General features: G+C 49.1%; 1 protein-coding gene across 19 annotated transcripts in view; it reads left to right on the top strand.

Annotated features, from left to right (window-relative positions):
• FRYL (FRY like transcription coactivator) overlaps window positions 1-27,024 on the top strand; it is a 2,516,714-nt gene that overhangs the window by 2,257,507 nt on the left and 232,183 nt on the right. For all 19 annotated transcript variants that reach the window (XM_085642132.1, XM_085642134.1, XM_085642126.1 and 16 more), the window contains one exon: window positions 5,495-5,662. In XM_085642132.1, the coding sequence (XP_085498258.1) occupies window positions 5,495-5,662 (168 nt within the window). The remainder of the gene's footprint in view (window positions 1-5,494; window positions 5,663-27,024) is intronic.

The following is a 27,024-nucleotide window of genomic DNA, read 5'->3' on the forward strand; positions in this document are numbered from 1 at the left end:
ACGGTACCCATCCAAATCCAAATCAACTCGAGAGCCGTGACCACACACACAGAGGCATAGAGGGTGCTAATCATGGCAAGACAGACTGCTACAGGGGATCGAGGAGTCAGACAGAGAGTCCCCAATGCCTCCACTTCACAACCACATACCAGGGACCGACCGGAGTAACTCAAGGAAAAAAAAATAAAAAAAATTCCTGTCTCACCCAGTGGCTGGCAGTGGGGAGAGAGGGGGGGTCCTTGGGCAGTCCGCCGAATGTCCCAGGTCCCCGCCGCAGGTAGGAACAGTCCACACGATGGATTCGTGGTCGCCATCCGGTGTAGAAGGGTAAATCTCATCCCTCCTCTTGGTGTGGTCTACCGCAGCTTAATCACAGTTTGTCTAAAAATAATGAACGCAGGTGTGAAAAAAGGACCTTGCGTTGAAGTGGCACTTTTATTCATGTAGTCATTAGCACAGCAAGAGAAATATATTCATCAATTCATCAGTCAGAAATTACACCATATCATACTGTCAATCAATCAGGAATAACAGCACAAAATACATGTTAATAAACGTGTGAGTGCCTAGGAGGCAAGCCCTAAAATGAGGCAGCTAACCATCCAAAAATACAGTTTAAAAGTATATTTAAATGTAATGAATTGGGTGAGCATGGCACTGCAGAAGAGTTCTGGGCATCATCTAGGGTGCAGGCCTTTTATACCTGTTTGAGGCAGAACTACAAAACCACATTTGACGCAGGTTCTTGACCGCACGCCTACAGTTAGGTTGCTAAAACCCTGAAAATACAGAAGTGGTATCAGAAGTGGTATCACAGTGGACAGGTGTTTGATCGGGTGGTCAGCTATGCTTGGCCGCAAATTATAAACAAATGATATTTTTATCATACATTTCTCGGAAAATGTATATGAAAGCGGAACTTGAAACCGGTATTGTCGAGGTAAGGTGCTGTCTTTGGTTACATTTGAGCAAGCGCGGAAAGTTTCATAATATAAAAAATGAAGCAAATGATACTTGTTTAATACCGAAGATGTACCAGCTGGTCCTGTCTACGTGTGACATAGGCTATTCTTGTAACTGTGGAAAGTTTTTGTGGTTGGACAAGCTGCCTCGCAGTTCTGGGCACAAGAGAAATTCATATTTGCGATCAGTGGGGCCTAGTAGATTTTATTATTGAGGAGGATAAAAAATGAGGCCCTGGCCTTGGGCCTATATGTGGATGTGTCAAGGGAGGTGTGAGCTACTATGGCACTAGTGACTGTGTAAGATAAAATGGTCAAGATGACACATCTCCAGGTTTTAGATGGTGGGGCCTATACAGGGACCTTCATGCTGCATGGTTCGAGCAGAATGTTATTTTGGGAATTTATATGGTAAAACGTGACCCTCCCATCATTTGCGTAGTCGCGCTACGCATAGCTCCTCGAAACGGTAAAAAATCTCAGCGAGCCCGTTCGCGATGATTTTTTCCTGTTCGCGAACGCTGAATGCTTAGCGCGTCAGTGGAACCAGGCTCAAGGTCAACTTACAGATCTGGTGTTGGTGGACAGCCGCACACATCGCTCTCTGCAGTGGTGGAACACACAAAATCTTTCCAGAGGGCGGCCGTTCCTGGAGTCAGTTCCACAGATAGTGCTAACAGCGGACGCGTCACTCACCGGTTGGGGAGCCCATCTCCTAAACCACACAATTCAGGGCAGGTGGACCACTCAACAAAAAGTGCTCTACATCAATCACCTAGAATTACTGGCAATCTTTCTAGCGTTAAAGTCATTCCAAGCACATCTTCTCAACAAGACTGTCCTAGTTCGCACCGATAATATGGCAGCAGTGTATTACATACAGAAACAAGGAGGGACATATTCTTTGCAGTTGTCTCATCTAGCGCAAAGTATATGGAGCTGGGCCATTCCACAGAACATAAATCTTCTGGCAGAACATCTTCCAGGAGTGAACAAACAGATTGCAGATCTATTGAGTCGTCGGATTCAGCAGATACACGAATGGGAACTTCATCCACAAGTTCTTCAGCCCTTTTTTCACATGTGGGGCCACCCAGACAGAGATCTGTTCGCCACACACAAAAATGCAAAATGCCCAATCTTCGCCACCAGATTCCCACACCCGTTGTCCAAGGGCAATGCGATATGGATGAACTGGTCAGGCAGATTTGCGTACGCTTTTCTGCCACTTCCGCTCATTCGTCTAGTAGTACGCAAGCTCTACAACAGTCTCTCAAGATGATCCCAGTTGCTCCCACATGGGCACAGCAACCATGGTTCACAGCACTCCTCGAACTCTCAGTAGTTCCGCACCAAAAACTAAGTCCCTCCCCAACCCTGCTGACGCAGAGCCATGGAGAGATAAGGCACCCAGATCCAGCACAACTGAATCTTGCAATCTGGCTCCTGAAGTCCTAGAGTTCGGTTACCTCAACCTCCCACCAGACTGTATGAACATTATTAAAGAAGCCAGGCGCCCCACTACTAGATCTTGCTATGCAGCTAAATGGAAAAGATTAGTCATTGTAGGAGGGAGGACGGCTCGGCTCAGCGGAAGTCGGAAAACCCGGACGGAGCCATGGGGAAAACACCGGATATCAACCGCGTTCTAGTCTCCCTTGGAACGCGTGACGTCAGGACGCAGCCGCCAATGGAGCACAAGAGGGGCGGAATCAGGAAGGAGGTCGAGAGGAGCAGGACGGGGAGCGAGTGGATCGAAGGTGAATGGACAATGGAGCAACGGATATCCAGAGCGGAGGACAGCGAAGTTACAGAACGGAGGACCGGAGGCGCTGCCGGAGAGCAACAGCGGACAGGACGACAGAAGGACGGACGGAGACCCCAGCGCAGGTGTCCCAGAGCCCACAGCGACGACAGAACAGGAGTTTACTGCTTTCAAGCCCGGCGGCTCACGAGCAGGAGAGGACGCCCCGGGTCCGGCTGCCGCGGCCCGGTACACGGGTCGTGGCCTCAGGCAAGTGCCGCTTAGAGGGTCTTTTTGGTGGGGTAGCTGGAATACCTATTAGAAGACACACCCTACCGGAGCCCACTATTCCCTCACGAACCTTTAGAAGGTTTCCTCCCTGACATCCCCATTCCCTCCCTCACGTCGTTATGGTGAAGGTGGCACAACTTAAAGAATAGGAAGGGTAAAGCCTAACCAGAGTGTTTTCTGTTCTTTGTTTTTTTCAACCCTGGTGAGGAGAACCCTGGAGACAGCCAGACCCGAGGAGGGACGACCAGGACAACCAAGAGTAAAGAGTGGTAGATGGACACATACCCCTTTGAAACAAGGAGAGGACAATCCTAACTTCTTGGAAGAGATTATTAATTTCCCTTTGAGCCTATGGTGTAACATAGACTGTCTTTCTCTTACTGTGGCAAATAAACAGTATCCCTCTCATAGACATATAACCTGACTGCTTGTCCTTCTATACCACTACTCTGCCCTCAAGCCTCCTTACAGTCATTTACTGCAATAACAACAAAATTGACCCGCTAGATGCTTCAATTCAGAACATCATGTGTTATTTGCTGCATATTAAAAGATGCAATCTAGCTTACTCATCTATAAGATTACATCTGGCTGCCCTTGCCTCCTATCTACAAAACAGACAACATTTGTCATTGTTTAGAGTACTCGCTATCAAAGTCTTTGTGGAAGGCCTTAAAAGAATAATTCCTCCTACACTGACCCCCTCGCCAGTGTGGAATCTAAACATTGTACTTACTAGACTCATCGGTCCCCCATGTGAACCTATACACAAATGTGAACTGCAGTTCCTTACATGGAAAGTAGCTTTCCTTGTCGAAATCACCTCTCTCAGGAGAGTGAGTGAGATCCAGGCTTTAACCGTACAAGAACCATTCTTACAAATAAATCACAACAAGGTGGTTCTTAGGACAAATCCAATATTCCTTCCCAAAGTAATCTCTGCTTTTCACCTTAATCAATCTGTAGAGTTAACAGTGTTTTTCCAAAACCCAGATTCCGTAGCAGAGAGAGCTCTTCACACACTTGATGTCAAAAGAGCTATACTTTATTACATTGATAGAACTAAACCTTTCTCGCCTCCTCATAAAGGCAATCCCAAATCCAAAGCCGGAATTGCCAAGTGGATAGTTAAATGCATTCAAATATGCTACCAGAAAGCTAAACGCACATTGACAATTCGCCTTAGAGCCCACGCAACACGCAAACTAGGGGCTTCCATGGCATTCTTAGGGAACATTCCCCTAGAAGACATTTGTAAGGCAGCAACATGGTCTACCACACACACCTTCACCAAACACTATTGTGTAGATGAGCAGGCGAAGCAACAAGCTTCAGTAGGCCAGGCTGTTCTTAAAACACTTTTTCAAACCATTGCAACAGATACAGGTGACCACCGCTAGGAGAGACACTGCTTTACAGTCTATGCACAGTGTGCATTCTGCAGCTCATATGCCTCGAACGGAAAATGCTACTTACCAGTATGCATCTGTTCTTGGCATGGAGAGCTGCAGATTCGCACACGCCCACCCACCTCCCCGGAACCTGTATCTGTTCCATTGTTATCTTACTTATATACATTACACATGGACATCTTTTCTGTTTCTTACAAACTCCAACATTTCCTTTCATTGCGAAAAACAATCTGAGGATGGAATCGATGCCAATGCGCACTGTCGTCCAAGGGAGGAGTCCCCTATCTCGTGACTACAAAGACTTCTTCCAAGACAACAAGTTGCAAGCATCAGAGCCCAACACCAGATGGCGATCTATACACAGTGTGAGATTCTGCAGCTCTACATGCCAAGAACAGATGCATACTGGTAAGTAGCATTTTCCTTCCTTAACAAGCCTGCAACCACGAGACTTTAAAAAACAGAATTGGGCCCATCTGTATTTTTGTTATGGAAACTGCCATTATGTGTAATCCAGGTACTTAGTAATACTGTAAATAATCAGTTTCTATGGACCATGCTGTAAACAATGTCGTCTTAATTGAAGAGTGTACACTTGAAAAGAAAAATAAATATTGAGAAGATGGTGCTCGTTGGCCTAGAGTGCACGTTAGATGTTTTGTAGCCGATTATTTGATTTAAAATGCAAGATTATGAGCACGTATCGGATGGTACAAAAATTGAATGTTGACTTTACATTATTGATTGCAACTTAAATGTTAGCTTGATGGCTATATTGAGCCTAATTAAATAACTGTTGTTCACCCAGTGTGAAGATTTGCCGTTTTGCATTCTGTTTACCCATTTCTCTCCAGTTAAACCCCGAGGAAGGAAGGAAGATGGATTCTCTTGAAACATGCCATGATGGAGTGAAGCAATATAATGACACTATACTTGGAACATTTTGTTAACTTTGACAAGAAATATGATTTTTTTTGTCTAGTTTTGTGCAAAGCTGTGTTTTATGCCTAGGTTCAGTTAAACAACTCTCTGCATGCAAGAACACAATTTGCAACCAGTGATATTTCTCTTTCCGTTTTACTTAGCTAAACAATGAGTCTGCAGTAGATGAAATACCAGACCACGTTGATGTGCTTATTCAGTCTCAAGACTCCTTTAGCAGTACCACCATTGAAGATATTCTATCAGTCCATGCTGAAAGCGCAAATCTGGAGGTTTCTCTTCACGACAGCACTAACAGCCAGTTGCCTGAGGTGGGGAGAAATATGGGCTTGTGCATGGCTGATCTGGGCTCCTTCTAAAACTGCATTACAGCTTTTTCTTTGCCTTCAAATTGTTTTACTGTGACATACTTGATGTCATTTAATTTAAATTATTTATAACCTGTGTGGGTGGGACCTTACTATAGTCTTACATGGAAGACTGCTTGGGTGTTAAGTGCCACACTTTCCACAGGTTACAAATATCATTTGAGTGCTTTAATGAGCTGTGTCGTTGTTGACTTTAATTGGCAGTTCTTTTCTTGGTGTGGTGGCCATCAATCTGCGGCAACTTATTTCACACTGCTTATTACATTTTGCTGTGTATTGGGATTCTTGTGATCTGGGCTGTGATTTGGTTTAGAACCTCAGGCCAGCTGTGTTAGATGCTGGTTCGACCAGAGCATCGTTATGCATATTCAAAGGAGCACCCAACACTATTGACTGTGTTTTGGAAAGGCCTCTGAGTGGATACTTAATTGCTTGAATTGCTGACCATCAAAACGTAAGTATCCTTGGTTGATTATGCAGCTCTTTTGTATTTTGTTGGCTTGTTCAGAAAACATGTCCTTGTATAGTGTAATTTATAGTACTGTTCTTTAGTATAGAATATTTCAGGGTTTAACAGGCTTCAATCATTTACTGTAGTCAATATGGTAACCCAGCAACATCACAAAATGAAATGATGGACGGAGTGTTGAAACTTTTTGAACACTCACCCCCAGTCACGGATCTGAGTTTAATCCGTCGCTATTTTGCTCGCCAGACGTATGCAAATCAGCCTTGACTCTGCTCCTCATGAGATCAGTCCAGCCCGAACTGCCAGGCCAGGTCCTCCTTGGACAGGAAACCAGTATCCTGGGACTAGTTTCAGGGTATCATCCATCATCAACCAGTTTAGCTTGAATTCAGTGGCGCAGTGAGCAAGGGACCCACATCTGGGCATACCCAAAGGCACTTAGAGTGCATATAGCAACATCACAAAATAAAATGATGGACAGATTGTTGAAACTTTTCAAACACTCACCCCCAGGAACAGATCTGGGTTTAATCCATTCGTATTTTGCTCATCACAGGTATGCCCAAACATGGGTCCTTGCACGCCATGCCACTGGATTCATGCTGCCTGGCTGATGAGGGGTGTTTCTCTGAAACCGGTCTCAGGATGCTTGTTTCCGGTCCAGGGAGGACATGGCCTGGCAGTTTGGGCTGGGCTGTTCCAATGAGGAGCAGGGCCAAGACTTATTTGCATTTGGCTGTATTATGTACTTCCATTTGATCCACAGGATCTGCGCGTTAGTTGGACATCAAACTTTGGGTGTGGTGCCTTGACTGATTCGGGGAACTCCCGTAGGATATGTTGGGCTAGAGATCAGCTGGCCCGCTGTGCCATCATTATCCCCCTCAAACCTTACCAGGGAACAAATGGTTCTGGCAACCACTGAACATGACATCTTTCGCTCAGTCACTCATGCTTACTTGTGCTCAGAGAAATATACTGAATACACAGTGGGATGTTTTTCATTATATTTATTGAACCAGCGTTATTCTTGTATAGAATACATGTGCTGCAAAAATGAGACTGAAGAAGATGAAAGTGATCATAAGCACCAAAAGAGTAAATAGCAGATACAGTTCCAGCATGGTGCTAAAACTCTGTATATGTGCAGGCATATAAACAAAGCGGTAATCAGGCATACTCCTACTATGCAAACCCTACTCTGAGTGTACCTATTGTGAGTGTATGTGTGAAGCCAAGGATTTCCCCCCCCCCCCCCCCCCCCCCCCCCCAAAGATATTATCCAACCCTATTACCTGGCAGGAGAGAAAGTAGGAGCCCGTCTTGATCACTAACTGGACAACCCCTCACAGAGATGTCAGACCGCTGCATGGTGAAGTCTCAGCATGCAGGGACCCTCTGTGTCAGCTGAAGTGGCTTCTCTACTAATATTTTGGGATGCTTTTGATTTATATTAGAAAGCCGGCCTTGCGATGTGAGTATAGATTAGTGATATTATGGATATGTAGATAGCCCTGACGCCCTGTGGCTGAAGCTAGAGCAACATTTGTACATAGTGCTTAGAAGGGCCTTTTATATGATATTTGAGGCATCGTGATAATGTTGGGTAAAGCTAGATGTGTGAAATTAATTTCAGAGAAACTAATCCAACGTTGTTGTGCACGCAAATACATACAAAAGGTCACGGCAGAAATGTTATTGTAAAAAATAGGACAAAGAAATGAGCCGCTTCGTTACGTGGGCCTAACCCAGGCACTTAACAGCTTGGTCCAAACCGGGGTTAGAATAGTGAGCAAAAGAACGATGGATTAAACCCGTATCTCTTCACGGGGGGGGGGTAGAGTGGTTTCCCCCTTTGGAGCTTTCAACACTCCATCCATCATTTTGTTTCGTTTGTCAATATGGTCACGTCAGAGTGATTTTGGAACAGCAGGTATTTCTAAACAAGGCTTGAAAGGGACTGTGACGCTGTCACTTTAGTAACCCAATTGCCACATAGGAAACACAAAACCCACATTTTAGCCATTAAGAAAGCACCCTGCACACGACTCCCCCTCGAAAGACTTCTCAGAAAGCCTGTCTGGGGCCTGTACGTCCTGTAGGAAAAGGCTGTAGGTGGAATACCCCCACATTTATAATGTTTTTCCTCAAGGGGAAATGCAGAGAACTGCAATAGCTGTAGGAAGTTTTCAGCAAAAACACAATGACCAAGAAAGTGGACATCTCGGGTCAATAAGAAGGCAATATCCAGTGGCATGCCAGCTTCTGAAGGTGAATTCTTGCAATTTGGCCCATCTAAGCAGACACTGAAATGTTGTTAGGAAGAGGTTAAGGTAGCAAAAATGGTGTGCCATCTAAAGTATTGCCATCAGCCTCTTTGAAACCTCCCCAGCTCTGGAAGAAAGAAACAAAATACGCCAGACTGGCCTTCTATGGCACATTCTGAGGCGCTGCCTTTGCCACCTCCCTTTATATCTCTTTCCTCTACAATAGCTGCCTTTACAATGCCTTCTTCCACAGCTTCAATGGCCCCACGTCTGCAATCATCTGCAGATCTTCCTTTCCTGTCAGCGACTGTACCATTATTGAGGGCTTTGTCAAGGACAGCACCATTAATTGCAACCCATTCATATAAATGATTCTGTTTTCAGAAAAACGGTCTCTTTGCGGCTGTGCTGCCTACATATACCTCACCTAGCAAGGTACCACACCTTCTGCCTCCAAATCAGATTGTTCAGACCTGCAGCAAGCCTGCATACCAGCGAGTCTGGTATCAGGACATATATTATAATGGGGATATGGCTGACTAAGATGTTCAAATAGGACAAGATCAGGAAAACAACTGCCAACAGTAAGATTTCCGCTGTAGGTAAGGCTACCAAGAACCTTCTTACCAGGGTACCTCAATGTTACAAGTGCCTATGGACTCGCCAGTAATTTCCACTGAATGATGTCAGATTACTATGCAAGATTTCCTCCATAAAACCCACAGAGTAAGGAGAGGTTATTGGAGAGCAGGCTAGTGATCAAGAAAATTATCCTCATCAAAGCAATTGGGATGATTACATTGTTTCTGCCACACACATGAAGAGTCTTCTCCAGATGACATTGCAGAGCTCCATAGATTGAGTGAGAGCATATAAGCGCTTCAAGCTCTCTGCCACAGAGGATAGCTTCCTTTATGATTTAAAAATAAATAAACCTTCAAGGAAAATGTTGTAATCATTACCAATAAAAGGCCACTTTTGACAGGAGTGTGGAGGTTTTGCAAGCGCCTTTGTCTGCTGTGCCGACTGTGGTGCTGACAATACCTCTGTGTATTTTATTGGCCAATCCAGAGCTGATTTTGTGGTGATGCATCCAAAACAGAAAATAATCTGCAAAAGACATCCCCTGTACATTTTTGCCTTATAATGAAGGGAGGAAAATGAAAACTTTTGTAAAGTGTGTCCAGCAGCTACGTTTATTGAGGTGACAAATACATTTGCTGTTTTTAACCGGAAAGAAGACAGAAGTCGCTTTACATAGTCTTTATACCAAACAACATGCAGGTGGAGTCCTGAGTGAGAGTGGGCCCCTGCGGTTGTGATTGATACTTCAGTTGTTGTCCCAGTGTCAAGTTTTCAGTAAATAGTAATCACTGTTGGTAATGGATGTCAAGGCTTGTTGTGGTATATGTTCTTCAGAATTGTATTCTGGACATTTCTATTTGACAACAAGGCACCTTTTGGCCACCTTGTGGATGAGGCATTATAATACATAAAATCAGATACTGACCCTGCCAGGAGTATTATGTTGACAACATCTGATGCCATTTCGTGGAGCCAGAGTAAGACCTCTACCTTCCTTTCTTGGACCATTCCAATCTCAACATTTTCAGATGCAACAATCATTTACCATCTCAGCCATATTATCTTTAAAACACAGTCTGCAGTTACCTCACAATACAGACTGACCACTTTCAAGAAGAAGGACAATCTCAAACTAGGAAACATGTAAACTTTGTCATCTTGCCAACACCACGGTTTCCTCGTACCTCCCACAGCGTCCAGTCGATGGGAGGACTTTTGTACTGTTGCCAATAATAGGAAGTCTAAATAGCAGACAAATAGATTATGGGCATGCCCGGTACAGCCACATAGTGGAATTTATTGTGAGACTACTCCACTACCCCTCAAAAAGGTAGTGCATCAGTGCCTTCAAATACTGCAGTCCAAAATCCTTATCATGCTGTAGAAAAGTCCTCTGGAGCCCATGTCCAAATTACACAGTGACAAAGAGTTGAATTCCCTTTTTGTCTTCTTGAAAGCCTTATGGATGGTGCCCTATATTTGATCTCATACAACTGAACTGCAAAAGGTTTAGCTGCTTTAGGAAAAGGGAGCTCATGGTGATGTTAGATTTTCAAGAGACATGCATACTTCCATATCCCAAGCTACTCCAAACACTTCAAGCTCTTGCTATTTGAGGTTGCCTGATAATAGTATCAATTAAGAGTCCTATCCTAGGCTAGAAGAGGGCTCTGAGGATTTTTACCAAGTATATGGTTCTGATGGAAGACTTTTTATGTCGACAGGATAACAAGGTATTTCCCTACTTCCACTAATCTAGTTGTTCAAAAAAAAGCCTAATTTAGGGACCGAGACATCTACAGCTAGTCTAAATCTGTTCTGAAAATTGGGCTTTTCTCTGATCTCAAATCTTCCCTCATTTAGTCTACTCATATGCTAGTCCTCTTAGAGACACTGGCCACAAAAGTAGGGAAAGAACATGCATATGAATAGTGCAAATCATAACTGACCCAAACCATAAAAGCTTAAGAATTCAGCCTTGACGTAGAATGCTGCTGAGCAAATTATATAAATGATCTCAGTAGGCACGAGACATTTTATCTTGCATTCACATTAAGGATGCTTTAACAATTAGTATGATGATCTTGTTTGTGCACGTGCCAAAATTGAAAGATGTGATGTACAGACCTTATTTTCGGTTAGAAAATTAAGATCATAATTATTTTATTTTTTTATGTGAGTTATGGTTTCCATTTTTGGTGTGTGAGTGAATTATGGTTTGCAGTACTAAACATAATCGAGTAACAAAGTTTTGTTGTATTAAACTGTTTTTAAGATGGAAAGTGTAGTGTTTTATAGGTGGTTGAGTGTAAATATATGTAGAGGGGTGTGGTGATGAATGGTAATGTCTCTATCATGTTGAAGCCTAGCAGTTTACTGTGTTCAGCAAGGGTTAACAGCAGGGCATGCCCCTATTGACAGCTCTACATGATACGCAATATAACAGAGATCTGAGAGAAACAGTTAGTTATAGATTCCTTACCTTAGAATTACCCCCAGGCGTCAGACTGGATCCGGAAAGTTTTTCATCAACAGTACCCCTGCACATTGGAAGGTGACGTCGGTCGACTCCGCTTTCGTCGTTGTGGTCGTTGGGATGACGTCGCTGTAGCTACATAGACGCCGCCCTCGCGCGCTGACGTCAGTTCTTTCTTTTTCCGTGGCAGCAAGCGCAGAGCTGGAGAGAGCGGTACCCCCAGTCATTTTTTGACTGAGCTTTTTCCTCGACTTTTGTCGACTTAGTTGTGTTTTGAGTCCTCACAACTCCTGGTGCAAGAGGGATGCCTGGCTTTAAGGCTTGCGGTTCCTGTCACCGACATCAGTCGGTGACGGATCCGCGCCGCATGATCCTCTACTGCCTGGAGCGCGACCACGACCCCAAGTCGTGCTCCGACTGACGGCAGTCTGCTCCACGTCATTAGAGGTCCTGGTCGCGGAGGAGGTCGAGGGACTGGTTCCGAAGCCAACACCATTCTTCCTGTAAGTCTTAGCACTCGGGATCAGGTAAGTTGAAGCACAAAAAGAAGTCAAAGAAGCATTGTCGGTCTTCGACGGCCGACGCGACGAGGGATGCGTGTGGTGCCCCTCCCGAGGCTCCGCGTACGGAGCCCTTTGGGTCGGCTCTGGGTTTCCCCCTGTTCCTGGGACCAGGAGCCGACCCCTGCCCAGCTTCGTCAGTTCTACGAAGCGATGCACTCCATCTTTGGGCAGCCCGACTCCGCCGGTGCGCTTTTGGGCCCTGGACCATCGGTGGCTTTGGCCTCGACACTGCAGGGTCCCCTTGGATTCAGGCCTGGATCCGGATCGGCGCCGGTCAACCTCGTTAAGCATCCCCCAGCGCCGATTCAACTGGCACCATGTCCGGCGTCAGCTGTGACCCCAGCCGACGTCGACCCAGGCCTCCACCTCGAGGTAGACACGGAGCCGGGCAGCGTCGACCAACCCTGGATCCGACGCCGCCGGATACTTTTGTGCCCCTGTTCTACCCTGGCTCTTTGAGACCAGATTGGCATCCAGAGGCGGGTGAGGAGGACGGGGGGGGGGTCTGGGGACCCTTTAACTGACCAGTTAGTGTATGAAAAGGACTGGCGAGAGGAACTGGGTGGGGAGCCAGTGGTCTGGATAAGTCACCAGACCTTGGCATGTTGTCTCCTCCTACCGTGGCTACGGAGGAGGGAGCGTCATACTCAGTGGTGTTGCGTAGGATGGCCAAGGCTCTCCACCTCGAGCTGCCTACTGTGGCAGTCAGGACTAACCTCCTAACAGAGGTCCTTCAACCGTCAGCGAGCTCTTCAGAACCCCTGTTGCCATTTAATGAAGCCCTCACGGACATCATTTTGGGCACGTGGTCCAGGCCCAACACAAAGGCTCCTGTGGACAGGATGATTGCCCAACGCCACTGCCCGGCCCCAGGTGACCCCACTTTCCTCTCCTATCACCCCACCCCTGAGAGCCTGGTGGTTCAAGCCTCCACTTCTAAAGGCGCCTTCCCTACCGCACCACCGGAAAGGGAATCCAAAAAGCTGGACCACCTTGGGAAGAAAATGTTTTCTTCCGCTAGCTTGGGACTGCAGTTGGTAAACACTGCATGACTGTTGGACCGTTAGACCCACTCTGTGTGGGATACGGTGGCGCAGGTGCTGTCTCAGTGCCCGGAGGCGGCCCGGGCCACACTCTACCGTGCAGTTGCCGAGGGCAGATACGCAGCAAAGTTTACCATCCGCTGTGGGCTGGATACCACTGACGCACTTGGCAGGACGATTTCCACGTCAGTAGCCCTTCGATGCAACGCCTGGTTGCATTCGACTGGTGTTTCCGGGGATGTCCAATCCACCCTTATGGACATGCCCTTTGATGGCCAACGCCTTTTGGGCGACAAGGCAGACAACGCGCTAGAGCACTTTAAGGACTCTCGGGCTACGGCCAGGTCCTTGGGCCTCTCCACCACCTGCCCTGCGCAGTCTGCTTTTCGGCCCTTTTGTGGCTACGGAAGGGGTGCCCTGCTACGTCCCACCCAGAGCCACAGGCCGGCGCAAGCTGTTCAGCCCCTGCGCGGCCGGGGACGTGGGAACCACCGGCATCGTTCTGGGTGCCAGCGGGCGGGCCAGTCCACCATGGTCCCCTCTGCAGCAGGCTCCAAACCCTCCTAGTCCGACCTTTCAGGGCCACCAAATGCCAGTGGGGGGCAGGATCTGCCATCACCTCTGCCACTGGCTCGCCATCACGTCGGAGAGGTGGGTTTTGCAAATAGTCGGAAGGGGCTACTCCCTCCCCTTCAAGACTGCCCCTCCCTACATGCCACCTCAGTACCATTGCATGTCGGAGAATCACCTGGCCCTTCTCCAACAGGAAGTTTCGGCACTCTTGGCTAACGGTGCCATCTAGCGCCTTCCTGCCCCAGAAGCAGAAGTAGGTTGTGGTTGCTATTCTTACTACTTTCTGGTACCCAAGAAGGACAAAGGCCGGCGTCCTATCTTAGGAATGTCAACCGCTTCCTCCGGAAGGATAAGTTCAAGATGTTGACGCTCGCTCAGGTCTAGTCTGCCCCCGACCCTGGAGACTGGATGGTAGCATTGGACTTGCAGGATGCTTACTTTAACGTCCCCATCTTCTCTGCCCACCGACGTTACCTGCGGTTCACGTTAGGCCTCAAGCACTTTCAGTTTACCGTGCTCCCCTTTGGCCTTACCAGCTCCCCTCGGGTGTTAACGAAAGTGGCGGTGGTCGCAGCTCATCTGCGCAGATCAGGGGTTCCAGCTTCCCCCTATCTCGACGACTGGCTGTTCAAGGAGGGCTCGCCCCAGGCTGTCGTCCCCCACCTCCAGACTACGGCTGACCTCCTGCATTCGCTGGGGTTCCCCATCAACGTGCCGAAGTCACACCTGACCCCCTCTCAGAAGCTCCTCTTCATCGGAGCGGTTCTGGACACAACGCAGTTTCGGGTTTATCTTCCCAAACAGCGAGTCTGGGATATTTGGGCTATGATTCCGATCTTTCAGCCTTTATACCGGGTTTCGGTCAGGAGGACCTTGAGGCTGCTAGGCCTCATGGCCTCCTGCATCATGCTGGTCGATCATGCCCGGTGGCATATGCGGGCTCTGCAGTGGGACCTGAAGTTACAGTGAGCGCACCATCAGAGGAATCTATCCAATTGCTTTCAGATCTCGGAGGGCTCTGCACGACAAGTGCAGTGGTGGCTCACGAACCAGGATTGGGTCAGCAACAGATCCTCTCCCTTCCCCAACCAGAACACACAGTGGTGACAGACGCATCCCTTCTGGGATGGGGCAGCCACATGGGAGAGGCGAAGATCATTGGCCTCTGGTCTCCGGTGGAGTCCGGGCTCCACATCAACCTTCTTTAGCTTCGGGCGATCCGTCTTGCACTTAAAGCATTCCTTCCCTCTGTCTGGGGAAGAGTGGTGCAGGTGTTCACGGACAACACCACCGCCATGTGGTACTGCAACAAACAAGGCGGGCTGGGGTCCTTGACCCTATGTGAAGAGGCCCTCCGCCTCTGTCCACAGCTGGAACATCAGATCATATCCCTGGTGGTTCAACACCTGTCAGGTTCACTGAACGCCATATCGGACGAACTCAGCCGCAGGTGCATGATGGATCACGGATGGGGTCTTCACTGGGATGTGGTGCAAGGTCTCTTTCAGCAGTGGGGAGAGGCTCGGTGAAATCTATTCGCCACCGAAGAGAACGCGCAATGTAAGCAAATCCGCGCATTGGAATTTCCAAGACAGCACTTGCTAGGTGACGCTTTTCGTTGCAAGTGGAGTTGCGGTCTTCTATAAGCCTTTCTGCCTATACCACTTCTGCCCAGAGTGCTGAAGAAGCTCATGCGCGACCGGGCCGAAGTAATTCTTGTAGCTCCGGATTGGGCACAAAGAGTCTGGTATCACGAGCTACTCAGTATGAGAGTGGATCCCCCGATCCGACTGCCTCTTCGGGATGATCTTCTGTCGCAGCAGCAGGGTACAGTCCACCTCCCGAGCTTTTACAGCCTCCACCTCATTGAGCGGCGGCAGTTGATGTTGTTTGCCCTGCCTCTCGAAGTCTGTGATGTAACCTTGGCAGCCAGGCGTCCCAAAGACGGTATATGCCTGCAGATGGAATAAATTTGTGGCATGGTGCACAGCAAAGGCTGTGGATCCCCTTTCTGCCCCTCTTACTGAGGTTCTCTTGTTCCTCCTTTCTTTGGCCCAGCAGGGCTCTGCTCTGGGCACTCTTAAGGGCTACCTCTCAGCCATTTCAGCAGTCCCCTGTTGTAAATCGCTTTCTTAAGGGCATTACTCATCTTTTTCCTCCTATTCCCTTCGTAATGCCTCAGTGGGACTTGAACTTGGTTCTTACTTTTCTTATGTGCGCTCCCTTTGAGCCGCTATATAACTGTCCTCTCAGACTTCTCACTTTACAGACTACCTTTCTGGTTGCCATCACTTCTGCTCGCAGAGTGAGTGAACTCCAGGCTCTTTCTTCGAAACCTCAGTTTCTGGCGGTTTATCCGGACAAGGTTGTCCTTCAAACTCGACCCTCTTTTCTTCCTAAAGTGGTTAATTCTTTCCACATTAGTCAAATCATCACTTTGCCCACCTTCTTTCCTTATCCTTCTAAGGAGGAAGAAAGGCTCCACCATCTGGATCTAAAATGTGTGCTTTCCTTTTATTTGGATCGCACCAAGCAATTGTGGGTGGATGACCAGCTTTTCGTTGGCTACGTGGGCTCCAAAAAAGGTTGGGCCGTGCACAAACGGACCATCTCTAGGTGGGTTGTTTTGTACATTCAAGTTTGCTACTCTTTGGCAAAGAAGGAGCCTCCAGTGGGATTGCGTGCCCATTCCACCAGGGCAACGGCAGCTACCACTGCTTTGGGACGGAGAGTCCCCCCCCCAATGACATCTGTCAGGCAGCTACGTGGGCATCTCTGCACACGTTCACAAAACACTACTGCCTGGACAGCCAGGTCCGTAGAGACGATTACTTTGGCCATTCTGTTCTCCAGGACTTTCTGGTGTGAGCTTGGTTCGCAGACCCGCCTCTGGGGTTGGTATTGCTGGGATATCTATTCTAAAGGTAAGGAATCTATAACTGTCTCTTTCAGATGAACAAGTTACTTACCTTCGGTAACGATATATCTGTAAGAGACATAGATTAGTTATAGATTCCTTACTGCCCCACCCATCCTCCCCGTTCTGCAAACTGACTTCTAGGGTCAGAGAATCCCTTTCAGGGCCCTAGATTTGTGCACCAGTGGTCAGTGTCTTGCATGGCTCTGCGCTTCTGGTGTGGAATGTCGTGTAAAAGAACTGACGTCAGCGCAAGAGGGCGGCTTCTAAGTAGCTAATACAATGTTATCCCGGGGACCACGACGCCTATGACGAAAGTGGAGCCGACCGACGCCACCTATCGAGACGCAGGAGTACTGCTGACGGAATTTTTTTTTATCCGGATCCAGTCTGCCGCCTGTGGGTATTTCTAAAGGTATCTGGCCCGATTCACAGAACTAACTTAAGACAAAATCCTAAACTTACTACCATTTTGGTATTCACAGAAGGCACTTACTCATTTCGGTATTCACAGAAGGCACTTACTCATTTCGGTATTCACAGAAGTTAGGAGTCCTAACTTTAGGACTCCTAAATGCCTTCTGTGAATACCGAAAGTCTTAAAATTAGGATTTTTCTCAGTTTAGTAGTAGTATAGTTAGGACTCCTAACTTTAGGACTACTAATGCCTTCTGTGAATACCGAAAGTCTTAAAATTAGGATTTTTCTCAGTTTAGGAGTCCTAAGGTTAGGACTCCTAACTTTACAACTACTAAACTGAGAAAAATCCTAATTTTAAGGCTTTCGGTATTCACAGAAGGCATTTAGGAGTCTAGCATTGCTGTCGGTGAATACCACATGCCTCTTGGGCCGTTACTCTCATTCCATATGGGATACGGTAGCGCAGGTGCTGCTTAGAGTCTCGGAGGCGGACCGGGCCCTACTTAACCTAGCTATATCAGATGGGAGGGACGAAGCGGAGTACGCCATCCGCTGTGGTTTGGACATGACGGACGCACTAGGTAGAGCGATTTCCACGACAGTTTGTCGCCATGCCTGGCTGAGAACATCAGATTTTTGGGGGGATGTCCAGGCTAACCTCATGGACATGCCCTTTGATGGCTCCCGTCTCTTCGGAGACAAGGCAGACGCTGTCCTTGAGCGCTTTAAAGACTGCAGGCCACACTACTGCCCCCAGGGCTTCATCAAAATTTTGCTCCTTTCGTGGCTACGGAAGGGGCTATCAGCCGCACCAACCCGAGCCAAGCCACCATCCCCTCCTCCACCGCAAAACCTTCCTAGTCCGCTCCCCCCAGGATTACTCTTGGTCAGCTGGTGGCAGATTACGCCGTTATCTCCATCACTGGCAAAAATTACATCGGACAGGTGGGTGTTGCAAATCGTCCAAAAGGGCTACTCCCTTCCCTTTGAGACAGGGGTTCCAGTCTTCCCCTATCTCGACGACTAGTTGTTAAAGGTGGGCTTGCCCAAAGCAGTTGGCTCCCACCTCCAGGCTTCGGCAAACCTCCTGCATTTACTGAAGTCACACCTGACTCATTCCCAGGCGCTCCTTTTCATTGGGGCGGTTTTGGACATTGTGCAGTTTCGGGCCTATCATCCCGAACGGGGAGTCCAAGATAGTCAGTCTGATACTGATGTTTCAGCTTCTATCTTGGACTCCGGTGAGAATGACTCTAAGGCTGTTGGGCCTCATGGCCTCCTGCATCCTGCTAGTGACCCATGCACGGTTGCACATGTGGGCTCTGCAGTGGGACCTGAGGTTCCAATGGGCACAGCATTGGGTAAATCTCACTGACCTGGTTCAGAATTCAGAGGGCACTGCGAACAACCTGCAGTGGTGGCTTATGAATCGTGAGTGGTTCAAGGGCAGACCCCTCGCCCTTCCACACCCAGATTTCACAGTAGTGACGGATGCATCCCTTCTGGGATGGGTGGCAATCTGGGAGAGGTGGCGATCAGAGGACTCTGGTCTCCGGCGGAAGCCAAGCTCCATATCAATCTTTTGGAGCTTCGGGCGACCCGGCTGGCAATGAAAGACTTTTTGCCATCAATAAAGGAAAGGCTCTTGCAGGTGTTCACGGACAACACTACAGCCATGTGGTACTGCAACAAACAGGACGGAGTGGGGTTGTGGACTTTGTCAAGAGGCCCTGCGTCTATGGACTTGGCTGGAACATAAGGGCATTTCCCTGGTGGTTCAACACCTGGCTGGTTCTCTGAACGCCAGGGCAGACGAGCTCAGCCGAAGGTGCCTTGCTGATCATGAATGGCGTCTTTATACAGAGGTGATGCACGGTCTTTGGCAACGGTAGGGATCTGTTTGCCTCTGAAGAGAACCCGCAATGTCAGCTGTATTGTGCGCTGGAGTTTCCAAGGCGGCACTCGCTTGGCAACGCTTTTCGTTGCGAGTGGGGCTCAGGCCTCCTATACGCCTTTCCGCCCATACTACTCCTGCCCAGAGTGCTCATGAAGATCAGGAGCAACCAGGCACAAGTTATTCTTGTGGCTCGGGACAGGGCACAGAGAGTTTGGTATCTCGAGCTTCTGGACTTGAGCATCGATCCACCGGTCGGGTTGCCTCTTTGGGAGGATCTTATGTTGCTGCAGCAGGGGAGGGTTCGATCCACCGGTCAGGTTGCCTCTTTGGGAGGATCTTATGTTGCAGCAGCAGGGGAGGGTTCTCTCTCGAACCTGTCCACTCTTCGCCTCCCTGGGTGGAGATTGAGCGGGGACAGTAAGGCTGTGCTGTGTAGAGGAGGATTATCCTCTGTATTGAAATTTCTTACACCTTAGCAAAGAAAGATCCCCCTGAGGGCCTTGGGGTCAATTCTGCGAAGGCCTCCAGCGTGGTGTTCCTGTCTCTGACATCTGCCAAGCTGCCACGTGGGCATCTATGTACACGTTTGCCAGACACTACTGCCGCAGAGAAGGCCTGTTTGGTCGCTTTGTTTTACAGGATTTTCTGGTCTAAGCCGTTCGGCAGTCCCGCACCCTGAGGATGGTATTGCTTGGCTATCTGTTCAAAGTTAAGGGATCTGCGACTAGATGTCTCTATCAGATTAACAGGTTACTTACCTTCGGTAATGGCTTATTATCTGGTAGAGACATGATCTAGCCGCAGATTCCTTACCAACACACCCATCCTCCCCGCACTGCGGAATTGGTTGTTGAACGTCAGATGTTCCCCTTCAGGGCCCTATTCATTCATATTTTAACACACCATGGTCCGTCACTTCATGGCTTTGCGCTTCTGGCGTGGAAAGTCGTGAAAATTCCTGACGTCAGTGCGCCTCAGTGGTGTTATATTGACGACAAAACGACGACTAACACAACGCCAACGTCACACTGAGTCGACCGACGCCACCTACCGGCACGCAGGGGTATTGCTGAGAAAAATCTTCTGTATCCAGCCTGAAGTTCAAAGGTAAGGAATGTACGGCTAGATAATGTCTCTGCCAGATAAGGCGTTAACGAAGGTAAGTAACTTGTCCATTAGAAATAAGCTTGTTGTTCATGCGAAGAGTTGGAGCAACATGCAAAGGTTGGCACAAAGGATCAGGACAAACCACACATAAAGTCTGGATCACAGGAGACTTTAAATTGAACAAGTGATTGGACCAAACGGTTGTCCTCGCTGGGAGTATCCGCAGTTGCATGAAGTTCATTATTATAATTCCCCCCCTCCCGCAGTAACTGGAATCAGACATCAAATCCCCATCATGTGTAATACGAACCCTCATGGTAGTGTCTTGATTTAACCTTCTCAAAAGCATTAAGAGGGAGGGGTCGGGGGAAGATCGATCCATAATCTTCCAAAGTTTTTCTCTGTCCACTAAATCAAAGGCCTAGGAGCGTTCCATAAAAGCAATGTGCATGGCACCTCTCCTGGCCTTGACAAACTTATTTAATATAAGGGACAGATTGAGTGCATGTTCTGAGGTGCCTAAGCCTGGTCAAAACTCGTACTGGACAACCGTACAGAAACCTCCCTCTTTTGCTGAGGCTTCCAGTTTCCCCAGTATCGCTCTGCCAAATATCTTAGCAGTAGATTTAATTACTCTGACCAGAGCTCTTAAAACATTTGTTAACAATGAAGTCCAGAGGTCTAGATCATACTTGAAAAGCTTGACAGGATCCTGCCCGGGGGGGGGAGCGCTAGGTGGCGCACAACCGTAATGGCTCCGGACACTTGGCTTACTACTCTGGCTTTTATCCTAATTGAGTGACGGTAGCCTGCGGCCCTGATGGCCTCCTGATGCCTCCTACCATATGTTACCCTAACGCTGGCTCCTGATAAGGCCCCCTCTTGCTGCTGTCGGATGGTGAAGTTTGCCCGGGGGAGAGGTGGAGATCTACGGAGCTCTGACGGCGACTGTACTGCTCACGGGGGTGACAAGGCTGTCCACGCGATGCCTGTGCTGCGCGATTGGCGGAGCTGCTGGCTTCTACGCCACTGCCATCAAAGGCGTCGGGGGCCGGCCTACCGTCGCGGGACCTGTCGCGGAGACATCCGGAGTGCTCATTGCTGGTCGGACTGGTGCAGGCGGTGAGACAAACTGTGGCTGCGCGCTGTCCCCGGCGCGATCTTCACCCCCTGCTGATCTCGGCGCTCGCAATACATAGTGCCCCCGTGCCCAGCTCTTTAGTGAGGCGCTGCAGACCACGGCGTCTCATTCCCTCCTTCTCCTCCTGCACACATTCTGCTGTCCCTGCAGGGGGCTGTGTGGGCACCGAGTGCGGGGCACTTTCGCGCTGGGGACTACTTTGCTGCCACTGACCCCTGATGTACGGGCTGGCCCCACTGCTGGAACTTGACTGCGGGCCCCTGCTTTACTCCCCCAGATGAGGGCGCCTTAACTTTAGATATCCACTTCGTCCTGCTAATCTACGCCCCACAAGCAGCCACGCCTGGAACTCAGCCTACTGCCAACTTGTGCCATTTGACTTGGTGGGGGGGCATAGCCGGGCACAGCGAGCGCTTTTTTTGCGCAAGTGGACGACGCACTCCCATCCTCTACACACCTTTCCACGAAGTGCTGCGCGACGGATGTGTTGGTGGTGCTGACTGCGCTCAGCTTTAGCTGGGCTACCTCTGGACCTTGAGTCTGAGACTATTTTCCTCGCCCCTTGCTGCCGGATCTTCTTGCTGCATCCCTAACTGCATCTACCTCCACTTAGGGGGGCGGACAGCCTCCAGCTTCGCCGCCCCCATTGTTGAGCAGCGCATCAGTTGTTGTCCTCTGCATCACATCTGTGTCCGTTCACTAGGCCCATTGCGCAGGAATTATGGGGAAGTCTGAAGGCTCATCTTTGACGCCACGAGATCCGCCACGCGCTCCTGTACTGAAGGAGATCCATCAACTACTGCGTCTTCCTCGGTCCCTCCACCAGCTTCAGATGATGAGATCAAATCCCTACTACTGGACATGCGACGCAGTCTGACTGTCCTCTCCACCAAGATGGATTCAATGAATACGCGAATGGACTACATAGTCCAAAAAGTGGAGAAACATGATGAGTGGATTAAAGAGGCAGAAAAAAGAATCTCTGATACGGAGGACACTACCTCGCGGATGTCCCGTCAAGTGCTCCAGACGGACAAGCTCCTGAAGGTGATTGCCGCCAAGACCGAGGATTTGGAAGCTAGGAGCCGGCGTAATAACATCCGCGTTACCGGAATTCCTGAAAGCGCCAACACCAGCAGGATGGAAGATTTTCTCGAGCGCCTGCTACGCACCACCTTTGGGGCAGAGGCCTTTTCATCCCAATTCATAGTGGAGCGGGCGCATCGCTCTCTTGGTCCGCGCCCTGCACTGTGGTGCCAGCCCGAGACCGATATTTGCGCGTCTCTTAAATTACAGGGATCGGGATGTGGCACTGCGGCTGGCCAGAGATCGCCAGCCCTTACAATTTGAGGGCACAAGCTTCTCAATCTACCCCGATTTCACGATGGCGGTACAGGAGGCCCGCCGTAAACTTCTACCGGCCAAGCAAAAGCTCCGCAAACTCCAGATTGAATATGCACTGCTTTATCCAGCGCGTCTGAGAGTGACCTACCGGGATAAGCATCACTTTTTCACGAATGAACAGCAGGTAGATGACTTTCTTCACACCATCAAAAAGGGCACTCAGACACAGGGCTCTCCAGAATGCCTCTCCCAATCGCCATCTCTGAGTGCCGACTGACCTCCATTTCTTTTGTGCCTCTGATGGCTGTTTACCTTCCCACCTCTTCTCAGTGAGGGGCCGTCCAATTTCGCTGGGTTCTGCTCTCCTCCTTCAGTGACACACCTGTACTGCCGTTGCTCTGACCATATGGCTCTGATCCTTGGGGAGTAAGGTCACGGTATTCACACCCTTGAGGCACCCAGCTGGTTTCGGACTACACCGTTCTATGCTCCTCTCTCTGACCACAGATACACCCGGATGCTGCTTACATAATGACTGTGTCGTCACATTGTTGTGTTATCCACATTATAATCCTCCTCTTGACGTGATCTGTTCCCCGACTGCTGGTGCCCCCTGGGTGCTAGTTTTCTTTTCATGGTTTATTTTCTTCAGTCTCCCGACTTATCTAACTGTATGGTGTGGCTGCGGCTGACGGTCACTAGATCATTGTACTGTATTTGCCAAGTACCCTCCCCCTTTGAACACCAGCATTGGGGGAGACACTCGTTGCACACCGGCGTACCCCCACATGGGAGATCCCCTCAGATCACTCTGCCTTGGTGACGACTTTGTTCTTATTGCTCAGTTGCAATGTGTTTGTGATGTTGGGTGATGGTAGTGCTGCCGGCACATTTGGGGTGCCGCTGTGGGTGGGGGATTCATGCTCATTGTTTGTATTGTGTTTTGAACCCATTGACAGGCGCAGGCACCCTTCGGGGACATGTAAGGTATTCTGTGCTTCGCAGGCCACTTCTCCTTGCTAATGTATCTCCTCTTGTTAAAAACACGCTGAGCCCCTACGACTTAATCTAATCTCCTGGAATGTTCGGGGCATACGGGACCCTCGGAAATGTAGGCATATCATCTCCTACCTAGACAGACATCATATACATATAGCGGTACTGCAGGAAACCCACTTTGACCCCTCCTGCTCTCCCACATTCGCCAGTAAGTGGGCCATGACACGTGTCTTCTCCTCTTACACTACATACTCTAGGGGGGTGGCCATTCTGGTGAAGCGCAATTCACCCTTCATACTGGGAGGTACGCAGCAGGACCGCTTAGGGCGCAGTTGTATACTCTGGGGAACGCTTGGGACTCAATCTGTTACGTTGGTGTGTAGCTACGGTCCTAACACAGACGACCCGGACTTTTACACCGCATTATGGGGTCAGATTCTGCAAATAGGCTCCACTCATATTATTTGGGGGGATGACTTCAACTCTGCTTTCAATCCGGCGATAGACAGGTCTAACCCTCTCCCCATACATTATACCAAAACACAGGCAACCATACAGGGTATTCTCACAGCCCATGGGCTTATGGATGCCTGGCACCATTTTCACCACGGAGACAGGGAGGGTACCCACTACACTGCTCATCATGCCACATGGGCCAGGCTGGACTACTGGGTGATCTCCCGAGGCGCTGTTTCATGGCTTGAACGTGCTATCCATCTCGCCAGGACTTATTCAGACCATGCGCCAGTACTTATCACTATTGCCCCGCCTGATCTGCGCTCCACACCCCGAATCTGGCGGCTTGCCCCGGAGGCTCTACTTGACAGTGTTCAGAGCAGAGATAGGTGAGGAAATCACTGCCTTCTTTCAGAATAATATTGACTCCGTCCCATCGATAGGGGTGGTATGGGTAGCTTTCAAAGTTACCATCCGCATGGCCTGCATGGCTAAGAGCTTCGGGGTCCTGCGTGATCTGCGCCGTACCCTTCACAGACTTGAGACTGAACTTAAACAGTTGGAAGCTGATCTTTGGGGACCGAATTCGGGTCACAATCTTTCTACATTTAGAGAAAAATGTACGGAATATAAAGAAACAGCCGCATCGGAGGCACGCTTTCTCGGGGAAATACTATACTGCGCGCAAATATGGGGAAGGCGAGCGCCCGGGCAGGCAGTTGGCACAAATGGTACGGCGTCCAAGATTTGCTAATTATGTTCTCGAAATTAAAGACTCGGAGGGAATACAGCGCAAAGACAGTCAGGATATTCTGCGCACCTTCACTGACTTTTATGCCCAATTGTACAACACTTGCAGGGCCGAACCTCCTGACTTCGCCCCCTTCCTGCAAGACATCACGCTGGGCTGGTTGGGCGATACGCAGCGGGAGTATCTCGTAGCTCCATTTGAAAATGACGAACTGCACGAGGCAATTATGCAAATGCAGTCTGGTAGGCCCCCGGGGTCTGATGGCCTTCCTGTAGATTTTTTATAAAGCTTACATAAGCCAGCTTCTTCACTTTCTTAAGATTGTCTTTAATGAAGCACTCGAGGCAGGATGCCTGCCGCCCTCCATGCGACTAGCGCTAATTTCGTCCGTCCCTCAAGGCTGGTAAGGCTGCAGACTGCTGTGACTCATACCGACCTTTATCCTTACTCCATACAGACACAAAAATCCTTGCAAAGCTTCTTGCTAACCGCCTCAGCCTCTTGCTGGATAAACTGTTGCTCCCGGACCAGGCTGGCTTTGTTCCTGGGCGGGCGACATCGCATAATCTACGCACGCTCTTTTCCACTCTGCATACAATAGACCCAAAGATACCCATTGACGCGGAATTCCTCGACGCCGCAAAAGCGTTTGATTCGGTGGAATGGGACTACCTCTTTGTGATTTTCAAAACATGGGATTTCCGCTGGGATTTATATCCTGGGTTCACCTCCTCTACACTGAACCCATTGCCAAAGTCCTTATCAATGGCCACTCCTCATCTCCCATCCCGATATCACGAGGGACCCGGCAGGGGTGTCCGTTGTCGCCCCTCCTGTTTGCCTTAGCAATCGAACCCCTTGCAGCTAAAATCAGACAATATCATCAAGATAAAGCACTCCGCTGCCCCCTCCGACATATTCTGATCTCTCTGTACGCGGATGACATCATGCTATATGTCAGGGAGCCACAGGTAAACCTCAATCCGCTGCTTCGAGAATTTGTGCGCTTTGGGGGGTTGTCTGGGATCCACATAAATTGGACCAAATCTCAACTCTTTCCTCTCACCTCCTCAGTCATGGAGTTCGCCCCGGATTTCCCAATTGAATGGTGCCCTGGAGAGGTTAAATATCTCGGCATTTGGATATCCGCAAATCATGATGAATTGATGCGCCTTAACTATGGCCGTGCTCTAGATGAGATAAGAGACAACGTCACCCGCTGGATCGCCCTCCCGCTATCCATGGCAGGCCGTATATCCTTAATTAAGATGATCATCCTTCCTAAACTCCTGTATCTTTTTACAAATGTGACCTATGATCCAGGTAGGGCTTTTTTCTCGATGCTCCGGACGGAGCTTATTCGCCTCACTTGGGGAGGGAGACAGCCCAAAGGACAGTGGGACATCCTCACTCGCCCTTATGCACAGGGTGGGTTTGACGTCCCCAATTTTGAACTCTATTATATTTGCGCACAAGTCCGTTATGCTCACTTCTGGTTTCACCCCCCCAAGTACATGCCTCAAGTGGTGGCTGAGCACTGGCTGTCGGATCCTATCCCACTAGACGGCGCTATTTTTGCTACTGGTGCTGGTCGTGCAGAGGTCCAGACCCCGATTACTACCACTGTTAAGGCATGACAACATATCGTTGCCAGAACCCGGGCCCCCATGCTTTATTCGCCTCTACTTCCCCTGTCCTATCATCCGAAGATGCCGGTCCTTCTGGAGGGAGTGTTTAAACGAACCCTAGTTAAGTATGGGATTAAGACGTGGGGGGACCTCTACTTCCAGGGCACGTTCCGTACCCCGCAGCAGCTCTTTGCCAACATACCCCCCACCCCCATGATCCTTTTTTTATATATCCGGTTACGGCAGGGTTTCAAGGACCATACCCCTTCCTTCCCTAGGGAGCCACCAGAGGTCGCTACCCTTCGCCTTATATTGACTGGCGATGCACCATCTCATCTAGTGTCTTCCCTCTATCATTCTCTGTACACCTCTCAGGCCGCTTCACAAACTTCCTCCAAAGATAAATGGTCTGCAGAAATGCAGCTCACTCTAACTGAAGAGCAGTGGACATATTGCTGCAGGCAAACGGAACATTGCACATCCAGTAGCCGCCTCCGGATACTCCACTATAAGTACATCCATCGTACATATTATACACCTGTTAAACTCCATCGCTTTTGGTTGCGTGACGATGATAGATGCAATCGATGTGGGGCTGCAGGGGCTGACTTTCTCCATTTGGCATGGGACTGCGTTGCCGTGCAGAGGTACTGGCTCCGGGTTTTGGAA

The sequence above is a fragment of the Triturus cristatus genome, chromosome 2_2 (assembly GCF_964204655.1).
Source record: "Triturus cristatus chromosome 2_2, aTriCri1.1, whole genome shotgun sequence".
NCBI lineage: Eukaryota > Metazoa > Chordata > Amphibia > Caudata > Salamandridae > Triturus > Triturus cristatus.